The sequence below is a fragment of the Poecilia mexicana genome, unplaced genomic scaffold (assembly GCF_051168715.1).
Source record: "Poecilia mexicana isolate PSO_F unplaced genomic scaffold, ASM5116871v1 scaffold_17, whole genome shotgun sequence".
NCBI classification, from domain to species: Eukaryota; Metazoa; Chordata; class Actinopteri; order Cyprinodontiformes; family Poeciliidae; genus Poecilia; species Poecilia mexicana.
In genome coordinates this window covers 23,522,074-23,538,185 of record NW_028263386.1, presented here as the reverse complement: position 1 = coordinate 23,538,185, position 16,112 = coordinate 23,522,074, and the positions used below count along the sequence as shown (strand labels likewise).

General features: G+C 38.0%; 2 protein-coding genes across 2 annotated transcripts; one reads left to right on the top strand and one right to left on the bottom strand.

Moving 5' to 3' along the window:
• Positions 1–2,058: 2,058 nt before the first annotated feature.
• Positions 2,059–13,087, top strand: tmbim1a (transmembrane BAX inhibitor motif containing 1a). The gene is made up of 12 exons (XM_014997595.2): positions 2,059–2,254; positions 5,980–6,297; positions 7,406–7,473; positions 8,886–8,950; positions 9,033–9,086; positions 9,196–9,246; positions 9,332–9,371; positions 10,758–10,795; positions 10,868–10,955; positions 11,034–11,129; positions 11,222–11,275; positions 11,361–13,087. The coding sequence occupies exons 2-12, from the start codon at positions 5,985–5,987 to the stop codon at positions 11,508–11,510; spliced, it is 1,017 nt and encodes a 338-aa protein (XP_014853081.2). The 5' UTR covers positions 2,059–2,254; positions 5,980–5,984; the 3' UTR covers positions 11,511–13,087.
• On the bottom strand, positions 12,924–15,067 carry si:ch73-71c20.5 (PNKD metallo-beta-lactamase domain containing). Its single transcript, XM_014997596.2, has 3 exons — positions 14,854–15,067; positions 14,376–14,622; positions 12,924–13,359 (listed from the first exon to the last, which is right to left on the bottom strand). The coding sequence occupies exons 1-3, from the start codon at positions 15,050–15,052 to the stop codon at positions 13,197–13,199; spliced, it is 609 nt and encodes a 202-aa protein (XP_014853082.2). The 5' UTR covers positions 15,053–15,067; the 3' UTR covers positions 12,924–13,196.
• Positions 15,068–16,112: the final 1,045 nt, after the last annotated feature.

Sequence of the window (16,112 nt, the reverse complement as noted above, 5' to 3'; positions counted from 1 at the left end):
GTGGGAAGTCAGTAGGAAGGAAAAAGTGTGGCAGAAAACGCTACACAACGAGAAGAGGTGACCGGACCCTGAGGAAGATTGTGGAGAAGGGCCGATTCCAGACCTTGGGGGAAGCAGTGGACTGAGTCTGGAGTAGAAACATCCAGAGCCACTGTGCACAGGCGTGTGCAGGAAATGGGCTACAGGTGCCGCATTCCCCAGGTCAAAGGTCAAGCCACTTTTGAACCAGAAACAGCGGCAGAAGCGCCTGACCTGGGCTACAGAGAAGCAGCACTTTGGACCACTGTTGTTCAGTGGTCCAAAGTACTTTTTTCAGATGAAAGCAAACTTTGCATGTCATTCGGAAATCAAAGTGCCAGACTCTGGAGGAAGACTGGGGAGAAGGAAATGCCAAAATGCCAGAAGTCCAGTGTCAAGTACCCACAGTCAGTGATGGTCTGGGTGCCATGTCAGCTGCTGGTGTTGGTCCACTGGGTTTTATCAAGGGCAGGATCAATGCAGCAGCTATCAGAAGATTTTGGAGCACTTCATGCTTCCATCTGCTGAAAAGTTTTATGGAGATGAAAATTTAATTTGGTCTGGAATCGGCCCTTCTCCACAATCTTCCTCAGGGTCCGGTCACCTCTTCTCGTTGTGCAGCGTTTTCTGCCACACTTTTTCCTTCCAACTGACTTCCCACTGAGGTGCCTTGATATAACACTCTGCAAACAGCCGATTCGTTCAGAAATTTCTTTCTGTTTCTCACCCTCTTGCTTGAGGATGTCAGTGATGGCCTTCTGGACAGCAGTCAGGTCAGCAGTCTGACCCATGATTGCGGTTTTGAGTAATGAACCAGGCTGGGAGTTTTTAAAGGCCTCAGGAATCTTTTTCAGGTGTTTAGAGTTACTTTGTTGATTCAGATGATTATTTTTATTGCTCGTTCAGAGAACCTTTTCATAATATTCTAATTTTTTGAGACAGGGATTTTGGGTTTTCATGAGCTGTTTGCCAAAATCATCAAAATTAAAACAATAAAAGACCTGAAATATTTCAGTTGGTGTGCAATGAATCTAAAATATATGACAATTTAATTTTTATCATGACATTATGGAAAATAATGAACTTTATCACAATATTCTAATTTTATGACCAGCACCTGTATATGATGTCATAGTGCCTCTGTGATGTCACATTGTCTCCATGATGCCACAGTGTCATACTCTGATGTCAGTCTCACACTGATGTCATAGTGCCAGTAATTTGAATATAAACTTCAGGTTCTAAACAGTGAGAAAAACAATGCATAAACTGCTAAATTACTTGCATTTCTCTTTACATTAATTTTATTTAAATGGTAGACATGGCAACTACGATGTCTCACTTGGGTTTTGCAACTGCATTTGCCTAAGAAACTGAAATGAGCATGTCATATTCCCACATACAGAGCTACAGCTCAGGTTAAGACATAAGTAGGGTAAAAGTTTCATAAATCACAACTGTGTTTTCAATCACCTTCTGATTAAACAATTTATCCCAGGCTGGTCTTTCAATTATGTTTTTATTATGTTTGTCTTAATCCAAAGTGAATTAAAAGCCAGTCCAAGAATTTAATATTTTAAGCTACAGATGAACAAATGTAAACAATGTATATGTAAATCAGAAACTGATTTCAGTATCTTTACCCTGTAATGTTACAGTAGCATTACAGAGCCTGTTTGGCGAGTGGTTGTTCCGCCCCCTAGTGGAATTGTACCCTGGGTGGTGATGAGTCATATAACCCTATATCCAGAAGCCTTAAATTGTATTTGATGGATTTTAAGCCTAATTACAACATGGCATAAACTATAGAGTAATAATAGATTCACAGGTTTATACTTAGAATGACTCAAATCGAAGCGTAAAGTAAAAAGAAATCAGAGTCAGGAATATTGTTACTGCTGTTGGAGGTCAACGAAGGAATAAACCAGGGTGGGCTGCTCTGAAACAAACCTGCTAGTGATAATGTAACTGACCCTGTGTCGAACATGAGGCCCTGTTGCTCCCTCTGCGGGTGTGTATTGGGTGTGTTTCACAGATTCCTCCGGACTCCACCCAGCAGCCGTCCTCGCTCCACAGTTCGTGGAAAACCTTGTCACTGTTGCTACACATCTGCCCGACTGCTTCTGTCTCGAGGGCTTAAAAGCGACCTGTCTCTTCTGTAAAAGGACCGGAAGTGAGCACCTCGAGGGAGACAAACTGTGGGAATATAAGAAGCAGCTGGACGCTTCATAATTCGGTAAGTTGAACCTCGTAGTTTCCATGGGAGCTGATGGGGCCTTTTAGGGCTGCATATTCACGGTGGAGTCAATTTTGATATGGTGAGTTTTCTGAGAGACAGAGAGAGCGAACAGCGCCTCAGTGATTCACCTGAAAGGCTCGTTTGTTCGTGTTTGGCTCTCCGAATCAGGATGGAGGAGGACGCTCGAGCCTTCCGACTCAAACTTTATCAGCCATGTTTTTGTCCCACGGTTCAGTCAAAATAAAGTCACTTAAGATGTTATTCTTTCGACCAGCAGCTGTTTAGTCTCCTTTCCTGAAACCGTTGTGAAATAGATTTAATGGCTTCATTTTGCTTCTTGTGTGAATTTATCTGTTTTCCACCAACGTTTTCCCCTGACACGGGACGTACCTTTTGGTTTTGATACACGTTTGGACTCAAATATTCATAGAACTGGTTTTTGTGAAAACAATAGGGCTGGTTTCCTAAAGAGCCACAGTAAGTCATGACATCATGACTCTGAGCCAGTATGCTGATCCCAGTCTTAGATTAGACAACACTTTAGCAGAATATCTTTATTTTTGAAAGAATTGCAAACAGATATAATTTGAGTAAATACATGTAATTTTCTAATAATTTTCATCAAATTAAAAAAAAAAACCTCTCCAAACCTCACTTTTAAAAAGGTACCCAACATGCTAAACCATGAATTACCTGAGATTAAAAACAGTATTTTGAAAGATGAGTTTGGTTTCTCTAGCTGCACCCAGTCCTGATAATTACCCTTACCTAATCTGTAGGATAAAATGTGTATAAGTGGACCTATCCAACGGTGTTAAATAGGCTGAAAGATTTGAATGAAATTTACATTTGTCAGTCTGAAAATAGTTACAGAGCCATTATCATCAAAACATGGAGGAGTGGTGAATGTCTTTGGCCTCACTGACCTTTCAGTATTACTCTGAGAGCACATTGAAAACTCATCCAGGAATTCACAAAAGAACCTGTGACAGCTAAGGAACCACAAGTCCACTTGCCTGAGTTGGGGGAGAATATAGCATCTATTTATATAATCCTGAAGGTGAACGTCCATTCATCAGTTTCTGACTCTGAGGGGGTTATACAGCAGGACCATTATTCAAAAGGTACCAGTAAATCCACCTACGAATGGCTTAAAAACAAGAAAATAAAGGCTTTTAGCCTAGTTAGTTCACTCCATAAAGGACACAGAGGTGGGTGGAGTACCCAAAAATTGTACACGAGTAAGAGAAGAACTACTTCAACAACATCCCAACAAAGCTGGGGAGTGTTTGTGACACAGAAATTTGATAGAAAAACTTTTTATTTTGAATCTCAAATTTGACACTAATTGGTTTGACATGAAATGTAAATTCAGGTTATAGAAAAAAAAACATCTTCATTAATGCCTTAGATATTGCTACTCCTCATTCATGAAAAAAACTTCAATTCTCTATAGCTGTTTGTTAGCTATAGCTAAAAACCTGGACAATAAAAATAAAATTTTTCCTGTGTTAATTTACCTTTAACACAAAATAGATTCCTGTTTTACTAATTAGTAAATTGGTAACTAGTTTCCTAAATTGCTTACGAATCCGTTAAATTAGTAACTATACTATTGAGATGACATTTTGTCATTCCAAATAGCCACTTTCCAAATATTGAAAAGATCAGATTTATTTATTAATTTAGGCTATTTTTAATCTTTCCATACACATGTAAAAAAAAAAAAAAATAGGAAAAACACAAAATGCTTTAATAAAAAACAAGGACAAAACTAGTGCAGAAATACTCAAGCAAAATTTAAGTTCCTGTCAATGGCAACTAAAGTGTAGATAGAAGCATGTGCTTCTTATTTCTATGCCTAAAGCAACATCACAATAAAAACATTGCCATCTTTCCTGGATATTTTTCTTAAATAAATCTCCAAGAGTCTGTAGACAAACGTGTAACGACAACAACCATAATCCAACCTACTTGTAGTTGATTGGAAAATTATTTCTGTACGTTTTCTTAAATTTAAACACAGTTTTAGCAATTATTCCACACCAGAATCATTTGTATGCGACGTTGTAACACAGTAGCCTTAAAGATTATTGTTTTGACTGGATATTTTAATAATCTTAGGAAACATGGCTGATCTTTTTTTTTTTTTTTTTTTTTAATATTTAATCAGATTGAGGAAATGGATTTTATTGGACGGGAAGTAGGAGAGTTTTCTTTTAAATGTTGCACGTTCGCTTGTTCCCGAGTCATCATGACTCAGAACCACATGACTTCGGCTTATTGTGGTGCTTTTATTTAAAAAAAAAAAAAAAAAAAAAAAAGACAGAAAACCTCATGAAATACTGACTGATATGGTTTGCAACAAGTTTGAAGCTCCGCCCTGTTGCTCAAACTCGTCTAGAAGCGAAACCTGACGCTCCTCTCCGTCTGATTCCAGGAACCAACCAGAACAAGCTGCAGCTCTGCAGCTTGTTCTGTGACCGCGCTTTTCCAATTCCAGCGACTGTTTTGTGTCCGGTGGTTGCCTGGCAGTGCACCGTGATGTCACGACAGCTGTGTGTGTGTGTATTTTCCCCCTAAAAGCCCTGTTAAAAATGAATTTAGACGCCAACATGTAAATAGGAAAACCACCCACTAATCTGTTCTTTTTAATAGGTGGCTCTGCTTGTTAGTTTAAATGATATTTCAGGCTTTGCTAAATTTTTCCCCCCCTTTTTTAAAAGATTTTATTGGAGGTCCATGTGTTTTTAATTAACCACATGCTTATTCGTGTCCACATCCATTAGGATGTCGCTCAGCTTGTTGAAGTGTTAAATAAAATCTTTACACACACACGCACACACACGCACGCGCACACACACAGTCACACAGCTGGGCTTGAGTTGGACTCTGTTTTTTATCAGTTTATATCTAAGTATTTGGATTTCCATGATTAATTTGGTCCGTAGGGAAAAGCAAGGATATTATTAGTGTCTTAATAATGTAGCAGGGTCTCATGGGGGAATCCACCAGGCTGATGGGTTACAGGCCTTCTCGTTAAGGCCGGACTTTGTTCTGCTTTCCTCTAAAGACAGAGAAGAGAGGTCTGAGGAGCGAAGCACAGTCTGCTTCTAGTTGCACATGAACGTCGGCCAGAAAGGAACTTTTCTACATATAAAGAGTCGCTGAAGTTCGACTAGGTAGTTTCAGTTGCTGTGTAAGTGAACTCCCCCTCCTGATAAAGCATATATGAGAGGAAGAGGGTGGGAGATGTTGTGGTCATGATAAAGGAGGAGGGTAGTGTGCTAAATTTGGCTTATTCACTATCAACATCATTGCAGTACCATATTTTTATAGCATCACACAGGTCTAGAACTGGACAATAATTTGGTGTTAATGATCTTATGGAATTTTTGTTTTTCAAGATTTAATATCTTGGAAATGTTGATTGTTTTTTTTTTTAAGGTTTGGGTTTTCGTATTTCAGAGTGATGTCAGCTTGACCGCCATCTTGTTTGACAAGTGTGTTTTACAGCTTCTGTTCATTTGGACTTTGAATTCAGGTCAACTCTGTGACGAAATAAGACTTTTTTTTTTTTAATCACAAGAATAGTTATGATATTACCAGAATATTATGAGGATATAATCAGAATAAAGTCGTAATTTTCTGAGACCTCCACAGTGTAAAAAATAACAACAAACTACAATGAGGATTCTTTGATTCCTCTTCCTCCTCAACAGGCGTCATGTCCAGGTCAGACTACCCTCCAGGGTATGAGAACTCCCATGGTCCGATGTACCCACCTCAGGGCGGGGGCTACCCGCCTCCACCTTCTTATGGCTTCCCCTCCTATGGCGGTCCTCAGCCGGGTCAGCCTTTCGCTCCCTATCCAAGCGACCCAAATGCCCCTCTCTTCCCGGGCCAGCCAGCGGGGTATCCTGCCGCTCCGTACCCAGGACAGCCTCACCCTGCAGGACCTCCAGGATCGGGCTACCCTGCCCCACCACCAATGCCTCCAGTCATGCCCCCCACCATCCCATCAGGGGTTCTGAGCTCAGGTAAGGGGCCGTTTATCTTACTGTTGTCCTGCAGAACATGCAAAGCATTTTACTTCTTCGAAATTGTCCACAATTTATCAGCAACACAAAGCAACCTTGTTGAAACTGTGTCCTTTAAAGTCTTAAAATGTCTTAAATTTATAAATTAAAATAGAACATTAATCACAGGTCTTATATATTCATATATTCTTGTAAATGTATGTTTTTTTTCCCCAGGACTTTTCTATCAGGCAAAAGTTTTGAGTTGCACGCATGTATCTTCATTGCAGTCTGAAACTAACTGCTAATCTACCCTTGCTAACAGGCTAGCTAGCTTTCTGTGTCTATCATTGGTAGCGGTCTCAACAGGGATCAGAAAGTGATTACCACTTGCGTTGAAAGCCAACACACGGGACATGACGGCCACAAAAAGACCAACGTTTTTCTACTTTCTCGTGTTCAATAGCAACCACCAAGCAAAATTTCAGAAGCACGAATGTCATTGGTCACTTGGCTACGACGGGATATTAGGGCTATTGTAGATAGAAAAAACAGAGGAGTACATTTCTGGCAAAAAAGAAAAAAAAAAATCAGAAATTTTCCAGAAAAACTCAGAAACGGTGAGATTGATCTTAGAAATTTTCTGTAAAAAAAACTTGGGCGATTTCTGAGTTTAAAAATTTCCGAAAGTCTAAAATTTTTTACTTGCATGCTTTTTTCTAGAAAATTTCTGAGATTAATATCAAAAGTTACAAATTTTTCTTGCAATTTATTTTTTACTTTCAAACTCAAATATCCTTGTATAAAAATTCAGATGTTGTTTGTGTGGAAATTTGTTCTTTTTCTTTTCTATCTACAACGGCCCTCATATCTCAACATTCTTGGCTGGAGGACATTGTAGAGGAAATAAGAAGAGGAATCAACAGAGGAATCAGCATCGCTTTCCGTGTGTCAAGCTGGGCCATTGTAGCACACGAATGCTTTATTCTAAACCGTTCTCCTGAACTACGCTGTTTTCAGCTGCGTCACATGTTTTGTTGTGATCTGATCTGAGTGCATTCCTTTCATCTCTGATTTTAGTGACATTATTTTTCTTTTTATTTCTTCTTCTTTTCCGTGAATAAAACAGACGAGGAGTTCGCGGCGAGCGGCAGCAACTGGGACGACATGAGCATTCGGCATGCCTTCATCAGAAAGGTAAGGAACGGGTGAGGAAGGCCAGGCCAGGCTGTCTGACGAGCCGCAGCTGTTTCTGTTTTACGCAAACATGTTGTTTTGTAGGCGCAGCGTTTTCCACACAGCTGCTCTCCAGCTCTAGACGAAAGAATAGTAGATACTCCCTTTGCTTTTCTTCAGACGCTTGTTTTAAATGGAGTGCAAGGGAACTTGGCTCGTTTACGAGATGTTATTGCTTTGGAGAGGAGCAAGAAAGTCCAGCAGTGACACAAATTTGATGTTTTTTTTTTTTTAGATTTTATTTTTCTTCCTATTTCAATCAAGAATGAGTATAGAAGAAATAAAAAATTCTGTCACCTGTTGAACTCTCTTTAAGCTTTCCTTGCTGCGAGTGAGTCTTGTTTTGTTGGACTTCCTGAAACTCTTCTTTCTGTTGAATTATGTCCAGAAGCAACTTCCTGCTTTATGTCTAAAGCAAAAATAAGAACTGCTGCTTCTAAATCAACTTCAGCATTCTAATTAGATTTATTTAAGTTAGATTTTCAGATAATATATGTGACCCCTCTTCGAAAATATAAAAAGTAGTTGTTGTTTTGTTATAAGTCTAAAACGAGCTGAGCCCAGTGGTAGGGACGCGAGGCCATGTCTTTGAGTTAAAAATGTTTAAAGCTGACAGGAAATTTGAAAATGCGACCAGGGGATTATGTGTTTTTGGAAGACGTTATTAACAACACCTAAACACCAACTATAAGGCCTCAAAAATGAAAAACATTTTAAAAAATCCAATTAAATTAAATATGATTTTTTTTTGTACTGTAGTTGTTTCATCCTAATGAAAGTCTGGGTTATTGAGTTTGTGTGAATAATAAAAATAATTAAAAAAAAACTTTTGCCAAAGAGATGTATATCTCTTTAGTGAATTATATATATATATATATATATATATATATATATATATATATATATATATATATAAAGTATAATAAGCAAATAAATGATGCTTAGCTTGGTGGGGGTGTATTGTAAGCCTGATGGCTTACAATACACTGGGAGAAACCCGAAAGTTGCCAACTTTTCTTTCTTCTGGCTAATGTTGTACAGTTTCATGTCCAAAACTGAAAATACTTGTAATACCATGAAAAGCTGATGAACAGTGGTCCTACAATAGGCACTGAGTTACGGTATCGTACACTAAGTGCTGTAAGTGCATCAACAAACCATTAACAGGACGTTATATTATTCATACTTCTTTATGGATGATACTAAGTGCCGTTTTTCATGTTGTCAGATGAATTTCACTGTACACCGCTTCACGCAAACTTTTACTTCATTTCTTCTTTTTTTTTTTTTTTTTCTGTAAAACAAAGCGTGACCTCTTCTGATTGGCTGCTCTTCCAGCCTGCAGTAGAATGGTTTCCCTCTCTGTGTTTCAGGTTTACATGATCCTGGCCTCCCAGCTCCTCGTCACCACAGCCATCGTTGCCATATTCACCTTCGTGTGAGTACGCATCAGCAGCTATTGTTCATCGCCATCGGAGCGTCACCTGATGCTAATGCTAACCGCTTCCGTTTCCCCACAGTTCACCGGTCAGAGATTTTGTAAGGAGAAACCAGGCTGTGTATTGGGCATCATAGTAAGCCTTTCTTCCTTTTTTTTTTTTTTTTCTTTTTTTTTTCCCATGCTTTAAAGCAGTATGCTGGAAGAAAAGTGAATGTTAATTATTGTGTTTGTTTAATTTAAAGTGCTGTATATTTCATCACCCACCTTGTGTTGGTTTGCTGTAAAGGCCCACGGTGAGTTTTATAGGAAAATAAACATTCGTGTAAATAATAACCGCTAAGTACTAAAGCTGCCCTGTTTACATTTTTACCTCTTCAGGAGGAAGTTCCCATGGAACATTATTCTGCTGCTGATCTTTGTGAGTTCATCTTCTCACAGTTTGTCATCAGAAACAGGAATCACCTTCCTGGAGTGACCTAGAGTTTATTCTTAGATTCAACCGTAGAAGCGCTCTACGTAAAGGTTTCCAGCGTTCTTCGACCAGCGTAGCCTTCATGCTAGAGGTTTAGCCGTGACTCAGCAGCAGCCTCCCTGCTGACAGTTTGAGCTTTGCTTCGTTATCTCCGTTTAATCTACTCAACCAGCAAAATGATGCAGCTCTCTCACTCAGCGGTGCCACATCGGTAGAAACGACGTGACATTTTGTCACTTTACTACGAAGATCGTCTGCCGACAAGAGAAAAAAAAGCAAAAAACTCGTCACCATGAGTTGTTATAATTAAGTTGTGGTCACAAATTAAACAAGTCGTTCCCACAAGTCATTAAGTCATGGCCACAATTTTTCCTTTCTTTTCTCCCATGTCACCAGACTGACTGTGCTTTGCATATGGCTGTATAGATTTAGTTTTTTTTTTTAGAATTTAGTGTAATAGAACAACACAAAGTTGCACATTTTTGTTTGTGAAACATATTCACGATTGTGAATGCTATCTGAATGCCATATTTGCCCTCAGTACAGCGAAGCAGCGCTCGTTTAGAGCCGCAAATGTTACATAACCTTTAAAAAAATAAAATAAAAACGTTGAATTTTTATAAACGTCTGCTTCAGGAAATTTGATGTCATTTTTAAAGAATCCAATTTTCTGTGTGATTTCAGGGGATGATGTGGCAATTTGTGGAAAATTTTGGGAAGCACATAGTTTCCAGTTTAGTGTAAAAAAATATCTAAAAATAGCATCACTGGTATTTGACATGGGAAATCAACTTATTACATGTAAAAAAAAACAAACAAACAGATAAAACCAGCATTTGTTATTACATTTCTATTTAAAGCTGTAAGTTCTTTATTATTTTTGAGCCAGAGATAAGACACTGATGGATTCAAATAAACATTTCAAAACACTTGGGGAAAAAAAAATGCTGTTCAGATTCAAACCTCTTGAGTTTCTGGAAAGAAGAAATGAAGGTTTCAGTGTCTAGATGTTCAAAACAGAGCAGCAATAAACTATTGGATAACAACACATTCAGATTGTATCTTCAAAAAAAAAAAAGTCAAACTGTCTTGAATTTTTCTTCCTCTTCTCAACCATGTACAACTTTGTGTTTGTTGAAAAATAGAAAAAAATCTTAAAATAAGTTGAAGGTTGTTGTAACGTGACAAAATGTGAACAAACTCAGCAAGCGTTTTCTTTTACAAATCAAATAACGTTTTAGTTTTATGATCGGTTAGTTTCTCCAGCGTTTATAAAAACTTCACAGTACATTGTTGTTCATCCTTTTATATTCTTCCCCCCCTCTGTCTCAGACTCTGGCTCTGTCTTACATGACTGGAACTATCTCAAGGTAAGAAAAAACACCAAACAGTAAAAGCCCATTTTTATCCTGAGTACTAATCCAGTTTCTTTTCGGTTTTAGTTACTACAACACAAAAGCTGTGTTTCTGGCTCTCGGAATCACTGCTGTTGTGTGCATCGCTGTCACAGTCTTCTGTTTCCAGACAAAGGTGTGTGTGTGTTTCTGCTTTACGAAGCTGCTTCAGGAACACATTTTTAACCGGCCGGTTTCTGGTTTCACCCTCCAGGTGGATTTCACAAAGTGCCAGGGCCTCTTCTGTGTCCTCGGGATTGTCATGTTTGTGACCGGCATAATCACAGCCATCGTGCTTTCCTTCAAATATGTGAGTCTGAGTTTACGTCAGGGTAAAAAAAAAGATTTCATAAGCAGAACCTATCGGGCTTCAGGTTCTCCTAACTGACGCTTGTCTTGCAGATGTATTGGCTTCACATGCTGTACGCGGCGATAGGAGCCGTAGTGTTCACTCTGGTGAGTGTTTCTTTTTTTCCTTTAAATGATTTTACTCCCTGCCTTCCTACTGTCTTGCTGTTAATGCATCTGTGTGTGTTTGTAGTTCCTGGCATATCACACTCAGCTCCTGATAGGAAACAGGAAGCACTCCATCAGTCCAGAGGAGTACGTCTTTGCCGCGCTGTCCATCTACGTGGACATCGTCCAGATCTTCCTGTTCCTGCTGCAGATTATCGGATCCGTCACCAAATGAGGCTGCGCGTTCCGGATGGGTGCTGGAAAGCAAAACATTGCTTTTTTCTCTTACAACTTTTACCTTTTTTTTTTTTTTTTTTTTTTTTACTAAAATATAAAAATATATCACAGCATTTATTAAGCTATTGAACCAATGCAGGGAAAGAATCAAGTGGCTCAATCAGATTTTTGTTACCATGTAGGGAGCTATGAAAACTACTTTTATACTTGTAATATACATATTTATACTATGCACTTGTCATCTAGTGATGATAAACACCCCTGTTTAAATGCCACATTTATATCAAGTAAAGCATTATAGATCCATTTTAAAACTTTTCCTACCTTTTTAATACGCCACATGTCAAGAATTCGGTTGGAAAACAAAAATATAAATAAATTACAAAATATAACGTAACTGCCATCATATTTCACTGTTTTCTGCAGATCTGTTACATGTTCTCTAGATTTATCGTGAGATAGTTTATAAAGGGTTTACAGAGGCACTAGCCCAGGGCTACAGTTTGAGGGCGCCTCCCAATTTATTTTTTAAATGAATGAATGTTTTGCAAACATCATACATTATATAAAACTCATTGTCCCAAATTAGGTGACTTGTATTAATATTGTGGGGTTTCCATGAGTATAAACAATATTCATATCTTGGATAAGTTATTGTCGATTTGTTTGGGAACAATGTTTAATTATTGGCTTTGTGACGTATTGAGTTACAATGCATCCGTTAATACATTCATATTGATACTGTAATTTGCGTTAATTTTTTTTCTTAATGGAAGGTAAACCTTAGGGGCCCTCGTACATCCGGCCCTGGATACATCAAATGCTCAAAAATAAAGATCCCTCATCTTCAGCTTCCTAGGCAACCTGAAGGTTTGAATTGTTCATAATTCCACCTTAACAAAAACCTCATTTCTATCTGAAGAAAAGCAACCTGAGAACATAATGCTGCCACCACCGTGCCTCACTGTGGGAGTGTTCTTTTGGATTGTGACCAAAGGCTAATTTTTCTTTCGTTTATACAGCCTTGGATTGGAGTTTCCTCATAATGCGTTTTGTTTTCCAGTTGAATCTCACAGGGTATGTCGCATGAGGTGGAAAAAAAGACGAAATAACAGCTCATATTTTTCTGTCACACAACTTGGCATTTTAACAGGGGTGTGTTGGTATGAGATTCACTGTAGATAGCTGCTGTCTTTTTTTTTTTGCATCAACTTACTGATCTGAATATAAGCAAAATCCATGGCAATTTTTTTTTCTTAAACTACTTCATTATATAAGATGTCCTGTTGTGACTCAGTCAGATCAGGTCAGAACTCCTCCCTGAGCCAGCAGGGTGGAGTCTCCTCCCAAACAACCAGTGAAATGTTTCAGCTGGAGGGGGGGGAAAAAAAAAAGAAGAAAAAAAACCTGATTTTTCCCGACCGCACCCAGCTGCTGCTGCATGTAATCCTTTTATTAAAGCAACAGTGTCAAACACTCAGCATGTAAAGACCACACAGTTGGTGTAAATACACATCGCTCCTGAAGATAACGTTTGCATTGTCATATGAAATAAACTGTTTCCTTTTGTTTACACCCGGTAGTGCTTATTGTTTACATGTAGCTTTTTCATGAAATCAGTTTTTCTCTACGTGGCTTTAGGCAGAAGTCCTCGCGTCTCTTGGGGCGTGACGGGATTTACACGTCACCGGTCCAGCTTGGCGTGCTGGCGATATCGGCTCCCGTCGTATTCGCCCTCGTTGGATCGTTTCATCCTCTGTCTGACCTTCAGCTGCTTCAGGCGGTTTTTGTCCACTTGTCTCTTGGCCAGAACGAAGCCGATGATCCCTGCAGGGAGTCCGATCATCCTGGAGTAGAGGGGAGATATTTTTGGTCAAGCCCGTGAGGTTTCCTATTGTCAAATTCGCCAGAAACGACCATTTCTGTACAATGACCTACTTCCTGTCTGCCACTTGTTTCTTTAAAGCTACCAGGCAGATCAAATCAAACTTTCAGATATAGTGTGTCGACTGTAAAACAAAAGCTCTTCCTACTGTAAATAAAAACTGGTCGCAATCCACAGCATGAACAGAAAAAGCAATGTAGAACCGATGCAACAGCAGTTATTTTAGATGTTATCAAAGAAATGATGCAAACTAATCAGCAGAATTTTAGGCCATCAACCAATATTGAAATCTTTTTTCATTTTTTCATTTTATTGTCATTATTGCAAAAGTCTCATTGAAGCTACTGTGATAATCTGGGATATCAGACAGTTGTAATGATGTGTAAACGTGGCAACAATGTATTGCTTTTTCAAATGGAAGCAGCTGATTAGTAGGCCAGCAGCCATTGGCAATAAATCAATTGCTTGATAAATTAAAACGAGCTTAGTAATTTCCATTTGCATGAGTTATCGTTTTTCTCTTTTCACCAAAAACTGATTGACTTCAGTCTGGTGTATTGGCCCTTTAACCCTTTTTTTGAAGGATAATTTTGTTCAAAGAGACTTAATTCATTTAATAAATGTATGTTTGTTTTATTTTGTAATGTACTGTTGCCTTACCATGCAATTATCATAATACTAGAAAATTGTCTCAAAACAAAAATATCGTTATCGTTTACCTCGATAACTTCAGGGACAATTTACCATCCAGCAAAATTTGTTATTGTGACATCATCTTTCTCTCTCTGCCCCGCTTTTTATCCATATGGCCAGACAGGGAGGAGAGTGGGCTGAATTAGCATATTTTTTAATATGTCACAGAAAAATGGACAAATAGTTCTATTAATGATGAATGAACTGCGATTTCTTCGTTTCTCCGTAAAATATTTGGGGAAAATAATCACGTCTTTACGTGAGGTATAAACAGGAAGTGCTCACCAAGCATATCCTAACTTCAACATAGGGTTCTTGGCCTTCTTCCTGGGGATATACTCCGGACCTTCCGGCTCTTCCTGACCGAGTCTGTCTGCAACCTTGTCGGCTGCGTCGGAGCTCTGTGTCGGCTCGGTCCTGGAGCTGGACAGCCCGGCGGTGGGGGAGACATGAAGCCGCAAACGGTGACACACTATCGGGGTCAGACGAGCGTCGTGCACGAGGAGCCACCGGCACGAACCTCTGTGAAAAGCTGGAAGACGAATCCAGTGTTTTAACTTTGCGCTAAATCCATTATCACGGTTTCTTCAGCAAAAAATATGTTTACAGCAGGAACAGGAATTAAGTCAGTTAAAAACAATACAAACAAGCTACGAAAGTAATACAAGATAAATTATGTTACCCTGGTAATATCTAGTCCTAATACAAAAAAAGTATATTGTCTGTCCTGAATGTATACCAGTTAAGGATAAAAAGGTTTTACCTGTCAGAGATGCCCTGAGTGCCGTCAGACAGGAGGCAGACATGTTTGTTGAATAACAAGGAAAAAAAAACAAAAAAAAACACGCATGCGCTTTTCTATCCAAACTTGGACTTACCCCACCTGGTGGACAAATGTCATATTTCGCTTTATGAATTACAAGTACATCCTTTATCGAGGAAAATCTTTTAAGAAATTCCATTCAAAAGTGAGAGGGATTCAGTTTATGGATTTATCATAGACAAAATTATACTTTTAAATAGTTACTGCAGTTGTGTTTGATATTTGTGGTTTACAGCTTATTCTTCAGTATAAGACAAAAGGGAAATAATTCCTTTTTTATTAAGGAAAAACACAATTTCTAAGTTTGCAAAGCCAAAAATTTGCTAGAAAAAAATTCTGACATTTTTCAGAAGAAAACAAATAAGTTTAAGTGTGAAAAGTTGCAAATTTGCTGTAGAATAAAAATAGAATTAAACTAAAAAGAATAAAATCAAAATAAAACACATTAAAAATGAGATAAAAAGTACAGATGCAGAAAGAAACAAAATAAAGTTTCAATCATTCAACTCTAATGTTTTTATAAAGTATCACTCTTATTAATAAATATTATTTATATGAATTATATTTAAACTGCACTTTTTTCAAACACTTTGCCAATTTTTTAATTTCAAATTTTCATATTTTCAAGAAAGTCAATACTTTGCTCGACAAAACTCAAATTTTAGTAGAAAATTTTATTATTATTCTTAATTTCTGAATTTCACAAAACTTAGTTTTTCTATGAAAAAATTTTTTTAGACACAAAATGTTTGAGAAGTTGAAAATTCTAAATTAGAGGTCAAAATATTTGCTTGAAAAATCTGAGAAATTTGTTAGAAAAAAAATTCTAAGTTTCTCAAAACTTTGTCCCAAAAAAATCACAGTACAAAATTCTAAATTTCAAGCATCCAAAGTGACCAAATATGCTTTGGCGTCATTCTCCAAAAAAATGGACATGGCAGTGACTTTTCACTTATAACCCTCAAAGACGAGCCTCAAAACGTGACTGTTGTTTAGAGTGCTGTATCTACAAATATTAATAGAAAGTTGAGTGGAAGGAAAATGTGGATGAAAAAAAAGATGCAAAATGGATTAAGATTGCTAAGGGCCACAACATACAAACGGATCTATGCGATTGTATTCCAACTTATTTAGAAGCAAGTTTTCTACTCAACAAAAGAGTCACTGCTTATAAAAAAAAAAAAAAAAAAAACAAAAAG

Bases quoted from the DNA above. Each gene is read 5' to 3' on its own strand.
- tmbim1a (XM_014997595.2), top strand. From the start codon at position 5,985: ATGTCCAGGTCAGACTACCCTCCAGGGTATGAGAACTCCCATGGTCCG. The intron at 9,247-9,331 runs GTGAGTTTTATA...TTACCTCTTCAG, and splicing joins GTTTGCTGTAAAGGCCCACG to GAGGAAGTTCCCATGGAACA. The intron at 11,276-11,360 runs GTGAGTGTTTCT...GTGTGTTTGTAG, and splicing joins GAGCCGTAGTGTTCACTCTG to TTCCTGGCATATCACACTCA.
- si:ch73-71c20.5 (XM_014997596.2), bottom strand. From the start codon at position 15,052: ATGGAATTTCTTAAAAGATTTTCCTCGATAAAGGATGTACTTGTAATT. The intron at 14,623-14,853 runs GTAAAACCTTTT...TTCGTCTTCCAG, and splicing joins ACTCAGGGCATCTCTGACAG to CTTTTCACAGAGGTTCGTGC. The intron at 13,360-14,375 runs GTGAGCACTTCC...CCTCTACTCCAG, and splicing joins TTGAAGTTAGGATATGCTTG to GATGATCGGACTCCCTGCAG.